Genomic DNA, 7545 nt, shown 5'->3' with positions numbered 1-7545 from the left:
CCTAACCACCTTACCATACATCAACGAAGTCTCGGAAATGATAGCCAGACTACTAAGACCTCTCGGAATCCTGATAGCACAAAAACCCACCAACACTCTCAAAGAAAAGGTAACAAACTTAAAAGATTCAGTACAACCCATGGACAAAACCAACGTAGTCTACAAAATTCCATGCAAGGACTGCCACAAACACTATGTAGGACAAACAGGAAGAAAGTTAGCCACCAGGATACACGAACACCAGCTAGCCACAAAAAGACAAGACCCTCTCTCCCTCGTAGCCCTACACACAGATGAAAAAAAAAACATTTCGACTGGGACAACACATCTATCCTGGGACAGGCTAAGCAAAGACATGCCAGAGAATTCCTAGAGGCCTGGCACTCCAACCACAACGCCATAAACAAACACATTGATCTAGATGCCATCTATCAACCCCTCAAAAAAACAAACAGGAAATGACATCACCACAAACCCCAGGAACCCCATCCAGGAGAAAGGAATAAATACAAAGCAGGAGACAACAGCTTCGCTTCACTTGGAGGTCGCCACTTCGCCAGGTGATGAAACGTCTGGATATCAAACATACAGCTCAGCGAGCAAACCTACACCCTAAACCTCAACCTCAGTTACAAACCTTGCAAAAAACTTGAAAGGGTTCAGAAAAGATTTACAAGGATGTTGCCAGCGTTGGAGGATTTGAGCTATAGGGAGAGGCTGAACAGGCTGGGGCTGTTTTCCCTGGAGCGTTGAATGCTGAGGGGGTAACCTTATAGAGGTTTACAAAATTATGAGGGGCATGGATAGGATAAATAGACAAAGTCTTTTTCCTGGGGTCAGGGAGTCCAGAACTAGAGGGCATAGGTTTAGGGTGAGAGGAGAAAGATATAAAAGAGACCTAAGGGGCAACTTTTTCACGCAGAGGGTGGCACGTGTATGGAATGAGCTGCCAGAGGATGTGGTGGAGGCTGGTACAATTGTAGCAATTAAATGGCATTTGGATGGGTATATGAATAGGAAGAGTTTGGTGGCATATGGGCCGGGTGCTGGCAGGTGGGACTAGATTGGGTTGGGATATCTGGTCAGCATGGACAGGTTGGACCGAAGGGTCTGTTTCCATGCTGTATATCTCTATGATTCTATGACTCTATGATTGAGGGCAGAGTGGTAGACATGATCTATATGGAGAAAGTGAGGACTGCAGATGCTGGAGATCAGAGCTTAAAAATGTGATGCTGGAAAAGCGCAGCAGGTCAGGCAGCATCAAAGGAGAAGGAGAATCGACGTTTCGGGCATAAGCCCTTCTTCAGGAACTATATGGACTTCAGTAAGGCGTTCAACAATGTTCCTCATGGGACACTGGTTAGCAAGGTTAGATCTCATGGAGTAGAGGGAGAATTTACCATTTGGATACAGAACTGGCTTGAAGGTAGAAGACAGAAGGTGGTGGTGGGTTGTTTTTCAGACTGGAGGCCTGTGACCAGTGGTGTGCCACAAGGATCTGTGCTGGATCCTCTACTTTTCGTCATTTATGTAAATGATTTTGATGTGAACACACAAGGTATAGTTAATAAGTTTGCAAATGACACCAAAATTGGAGGTGTGGACAGCAAAGAAGGTTACCTCTGATTTCAATGGGATCTTGATCAGTTGGGCCAATGGGTTGAGAAGTGGCAGATGGAGTTTAATTTAGATAAGTGTGAGGTTCTGCATTTTGGAAAAGCAAATCATACCAGGAATAAAACACTTATTAAGTTAAGGTAAGGTAAGGTCCTGGGGTGTGTTGTTGAACAAAGAGACCTTGGAGTGCAGGTTCATAGTTCCCTGAAAGTAGAGTTGCAGATAGATAGGATAGTGAAGATGGTGTTTGGTATGCTTTCTTCTATTGGTCAGTGCATTGAATACAGGAATTGGGAGGTCATGTTGCGGCTGTACAGGACATTGGTTAGGCCACTTTTGGAGTATTGCATGCACTTCTGGTCTCCTTCCTATCAGAAGGATGTTGTGAAACTCGAAAGGGTTCAGAAAAGATTTACAAGGATGTTACCCCCAGCATTGGAGGATTTGAGCTACAGGGAGAGGCTGAATAGGCTGGAGCTGTTTTCCCTGGAGCGTCGGAGTCTAAGGGTGACCTTTTATAGAGGTTTCTAAAATCATGAGGGGCATGGATAGGATAAATAGACAATGTATTTTTCCAGGAATGGGGAGGTTCAGAATTAGAGGGTTTATGGTGAGAGGGGACCTAAGAGACAACTTTTTCATGCAGAGGGTGATGCATGTGTGGAATGAGCTGCCAAAGGAAGTGGTGGAGGCTGTTAAAATTACAACACTTAAAAGGCATGTGGATTGGGTATATGAATAGGAGAGGTTAGAGGGATATTGATCAAGTGCTGGCAAATGGGATGAGATTAGGTTAGGGATATTTGGTTGGCATGGACAAATTGGACCGAAGGTTCGGTTTCTGTGCTGTGCATCTCTATGACTCTATTTCTTTTAACTTAGGAATGGCTTGGTGAACTAATGACTGTTCTTTTTACATCCACAGCTATAATCAGAGAGGAGAACAGGAAAGCAGGTCAAAGTGTTCACATGTAAGTACAAGTCCGATAACTGCAGTGTTCGTTAATTGGGCATTATGTGAAGATCAACAACCTGCTAGATAGAATTGAAATGCTCTATATGTAAATTACATAATCACTAGTTTGTTCAGTGAATGGGGCACTCTCTTCAAAATTGACAGAATATTGATCAGTAACTGTAGGAGTGTGTTCTTGTGAGGCAGGGTAGGGTGCACTCTGATTCCAGAATATGATGGCCAAGGAAGCTTCATTCATAATGTGGCAAAACAGTTTGAGTATCAGTTTGCATATCCTTCCAACACAACTGTGTTGAAAGAAAGTGGGAGCCTCCACCCATATGCCAGACTCCACGTAAAGTGATCTTCCAGATGACCTAAAACACACCATCATTCAGCGTATGAATATAAAGTGGCTTGGAGAGGGAGAGAGTGAGAGAAACTGTGTAAGTATAAAGCACACAAAGAGAGAGTGGGCTGAGAATGCAAATATTGAAAAGGGTAGTGATACGTTGCACTCCCCCTCCAGGTTTAGGTTAGGTAATTGGAGTTACCTCGGGTTGCCTTCATTCAACACTTAATGTGGTCCTTGCTACTTGTGCAAACATGGGCAAAGTCTGCAAGATAGTTGAGTAAACCTTAATGACACAGGAGGCTATTCCAATCGAGGACTGAAGGAGTATACAGTTGAAATAAAGGATATTTTAATGTGAAGAGCTGACAAAGGGACATGGTTCAATTCACTCTACAGATGGTCAATGCCTGACATTGTGAAGCTCAGATGTTGTCCACTGATAATCAGTCCAATTCTGGGTGTTCTGCAGAACTTGCATATTCAACATGGTCTGTGGAATGAAGGAGTTACCAGTTTTATAATTAGGAATTCTTACTCATACATTTTCATGTATGTTAGAGTTTTTGTATATTAAACATGATATTTCAACCACAAGACATAGAAAGAAATGTTTCCTTTTCATACAGTTTAATATTTCTTTTTAGGAATGAAGACAAGAAACGATTTGAAGTAGTTAGGTCATATACTGGTAAGTAAATGCTAACGTGTGACGGCATGAAAAAAATACAAGTCATACGAAACATCCAGTATGGAGGCCATTTGGTCCTTCAGATCTGTACTGGCTCTTTGGCAGTGATTTCCAATTAGTTCCAAAGGCCTTGTTGAAAACTGCTGTTGAATTTGCTTCCATCATTCCATCAGGCTGTGCGTTCTCAATCATAACAGATCACTGTGTTTCAATTCCTTGCATCGCCTCTCGTTGCTTTGCCTGCCATCTCTATCAAAACCCCTCACAGTTTTAAAGCGGACAATCCCAGCTTCTCCTGTGACTCCAAATAATTTAGTCATTTAGCCCTGGTATCCTTCCATTAAGTTTCTTTCAAGATCTTTCCTAAATGCAGCTCCCAGAATTGGAAACGTCAGAGGAGCAAAGGAATAATCTGTGTTTGACAACACATTTGACATAGTCACCTTGCTTTTGTACTTTATTCCACTACAAATTAAACCATAGGCTGTTTTAACAACAGACTTATCAACTTGTCCTGCTACCTTCAGCAATTTGTGTGTGTACACCTTCATGCCTTTCCATTCATGCATCCCTTTAAAATTGTTCTATTCAATTTTATGTCCTTACTGTTCCTGCCAAAATATGCCACATTTCCAGTCTATGTCCTGAAGTCTGTTGCCATTCTTATTGTTTACAATAATTGAGTTTTGTATCGTCCACAAATTTTCCCAAATCCAGGTGAGTAATACTTTTATCAAAAAGAGCAATAATTCTATTTTCTGAGGAACATGACCAAATGCTTTCTTTCAAACAGCCATTCTTCACTAGTCTCTCATTTCTGTCCCTTCAGCAATTTTGGGTTCTTTGCTTTAAATTTCGTCCACAAATTTGTTATGTGTTTACTTCATCAATTTTGTTTTGAAAGTTTCTTTCCACAACATTGCACTACACACATTAGCTTTCTTGGTTATTTCAAAAAACTCAGACTTTGTCCAACACAGTTTGCCTTTTATATTAACTAGCTCCTGATTTCTTTTTAAGTGCCACTGTATTTGTTCTGGTGTATTGCCTGAAAGATGTCACAAACAGCAGTAGTCTTCCTCACCTGAAATTGCCAAGATTGTGTCTTGCCCAATTTATTTTAAACCAATGTATATCTTCTGCAGTCCTGTAGTCCTTTGGCATTCCCTCCAAACCTATGGAGGATTGGAAGATTGTGGCCAGAGCCTTCCACCCTTACTTGCCTTCGTAACCCAGGACCTGATGATATTTCTACTTTGATGTCTGCCAACTTGTTTTAACTCTCTCTTTATCTGATTTGATGCTGCTTTATTGCTGTGACTCCTCATTGCTTCATTGGCAGCATCCTTCCCTTCAGTGAAGCCAATTGTACCACATTCATTTTGTACTGTATTGATGCCTTCTGTTTCCATGAGAAGATTTTCCTTTAGTACCTAATTTAAGAAAAAGCACACTTGCAACAGAGGCAGTATAGCTAAGAATCATTACTTTGGTGCCTTGGAAGAGAAAATTGTCCTCGGCTGAATAATTCTTTGAAATTCAGAAGAATTGATTGTTGATCTCATTGAAAGCATGAGAGTCAGAAGGGTTTTGACATGGCTGATATGAAGAAGTGATTTCGCTGGTTGCAGAGTCTTGAAATAAAGAACTGATCATTTAGAACTCTTCACTCAGAGAATTTAAAACATTGACGTTTTCTACTTGGAAGGTTGTGGAAACTGCATTACTGAATATATTTAAGGCCAGGACCAACATTCTTAGGGAATTGAGGAGTGGCTAAGAAAGAGGAACTAAGGCAGGGAATCAGCCACGGTTGCATTGAATGACAGAGCAAGCTCAAGGAGCCTAATCATTTGCTCTAATTATGTTCTTTCTTCTTGTCTACAAAGCACTTTGGTCATCCTGAGATCAGAAAAAGTACAAAACTTAATTTTTAAGTTTAGAACATGAAGAACACTGAGATATTATAGTGCTGTTATAGGTTGCTAATATCACAAGATGTTATTCTTGTCATTGAGCCTTTGAATTTTTTAAATTGAAAACATGTTGTCTTCTTTTTTTCCAAGTATCTCGGCCAGAACAAACAGCAAGGCCAGAACTAGAGATGGGGTAAGAAATATGGTGCAAAATATAGTTGATAATGTAAATAAAAACCTCAAACAATCTGCCTCTTGAGTTGGCCAGTTGTAAAAACATTAAGTATATGTGGGCGGCACGGTGGCACAGTGGTTAGCACTGCTGCCTCGCAGCGCCAGAGACCCGGGTTCATTTCCCGCCTCTGGCGACAGACTGTGTGGAGTTTGCATGTTCTCCCCGTGTCTGCGTGGGTTTCCTCCGGGTGCTCCGGTTTCCTCCCACAGTCCAAAGATGTGCAGGTCAGGTGAATTGGCCATGCTAAATTGCCCGTAACATTAGGTAAGGGGTAAATGTAGGGGTATGGGTGGGTTGCGCTTCGGCGGGGCGGTGTGGACTTGTTGGGCTGAAGGGCCTGTTTCCACACTGTAAGTAATCTAATCTAATCTAATCTAATGTGTTTATGTACACCATTGGTGTGAGCTGCTGCATTTAGGACTTGGTAAATGAAGGATATAATTTATTACTATTTGATAATATGCTTCTAACCTCTTTCAGGAATGTGGCTACCTCAAATCATTCACTTTCACAAGTTCAACAAGGTTTGTATGAAGATGTTCTGAATCCCTGAGTTAACTAGTGATAGCAGATCGTCAAGATTATTCACTGCCAAAGAATATCCAATGTGTCTCTAACTCTGCTTGCGTCTTGTCCTCTCACATTTTCTGTCTTCACTTTTGTCTCCCTTTCTCACATAGTTTCTATTTCATTTCATTTCTTGTCTTGTTGCCTTGGAGTCTCTTGCTCTTTGCCTTTTGACTTTCTTTGCTCACGCTCATTCCCTTTCTGAAAGACTGTCCTTTGCCACTTTTTCTCTGCATGTCACAGAGATGTACAGCACGGAAACAGACCCTTCGATCCAACTTGTCCATGCTGACCAGATATCCCAACCCAATCTAGTCCCATCTGCCAGCACCTGGCCCATATCCCTCCAAATTCTTCCTATTCATATACCCATCCAGATGCCTTTTAAATGTTGCAATTGTGCCAGCCTCCACCACTTCCTCCGGCAGCTCATTCCATACACATACTACCCTTTGCGGGAAAAAGTTGCCCCTTAGGTCTCTTTTATATCTTTCCCCTCTCACCCTAAACCTATGCCCAGTTCTGGACTCCCTCGCCCTAGGGAAACGACCTTGTCTATTTATCCTATCCATGCCCCTCATGATTTTATAAACCTCACCCCTCAGCCTCTGATGCTTCAGGGAAAACAGCCCTAGCCTATTTAACCTCTCCCTATAGCTCAAATTCTCCAACCCTGTCTTATGCTTGAACTTTATCCTGATCTTTTAGGTATAATTGTAGTTTTGGTTATCCTAGACTATCAGAGGTGAAATGTCACTTAAATAAGTTCTCTTGGTTCAGGAGTTGTTCCGTAAAACTGAAAATGTAAATATGAGAGACAATCTGAGGAGAGAATTTAGGAAGTTAGGCAGGAATTTAAAAAGTAGGTCCTTAAGGGTATTAATACAGAGGAACCTCAATTATCCGAACGTGATAAGCAGGCACCGTGGGCACTATTTCATTTGGTTAATTGATTATTCAGTTAATCAATTAACTGCCTTTCCTCTGGGGCTCGTTTTTTTAAAGTCTGCTCCCCGTTCAGGAGACTAGCAGCACACAGCGCGCGAGCCCCGCCCCCAAACCCATTCGACAACGTCCCCTGCCCCCAACCACATCTGACCCCAACCCCTGCCCCGTCTGACACCGCCTGCTGCGCCAACTATGCTCCCAAGCAACACCTGTCCTCCCAATCCCCTCTGACACTGCCCTCTGCCCCCGTGCAATGCACTT

General features: G+C 42.2%; 1 protein-coding gene across 2 annotated transcripts in view; it reads left to right on the top strand.

Annotated features, from left to right (window-relative positions):
• Positions 1-7545, top strand: part of LOC122564161 (linker for activation of T-cells family member 2-like) — a 75101-nt gene that overhangs the window by 50527 nt on the left and 17029 nt on the right. For both annotated transcript variants that reach the window (XM_043718807.1, XM_043718808.1), the window contains exons 3-6: positions 2546-2591; positions 3575-3618; positions 5685-5727; positions 6250-6293. In XM_043718807.1, the coding sequence (XP_043574742.1) occupies positions 2546-2591; positions 3575-3618; positions 5685-5727; positions 6250-6293 (177 nt within the window). The remainder of the gene's footprint in view (positions 1-2545; positions 2592-3574; positions 3619-5684; positions 5728-6249; positions 6294-7545) is intronic.

The sequence above is a fragment of the Chiloscyllium plagiosum genome, chromosome 28, assembly GCF_004010195.1.
Source record: "Chiloscyllium plagiosum isolate BGI_BamShark_2017 chromosome 28, ASM401019v2, whole genome shotgun sequence".
Taxonomy (NCBI): Eukaryota; Metazoa; Chordata; class Chondrichthyes; order Orectolobiformes; family Hemiscylliidae; genus Chiloscyllium; species Chiloscyllium plagiosum.
Note: the sequence above shows the minus strand (reverse complement) of the source record. Positions and strands in the feature narration are given on the sequence as shown.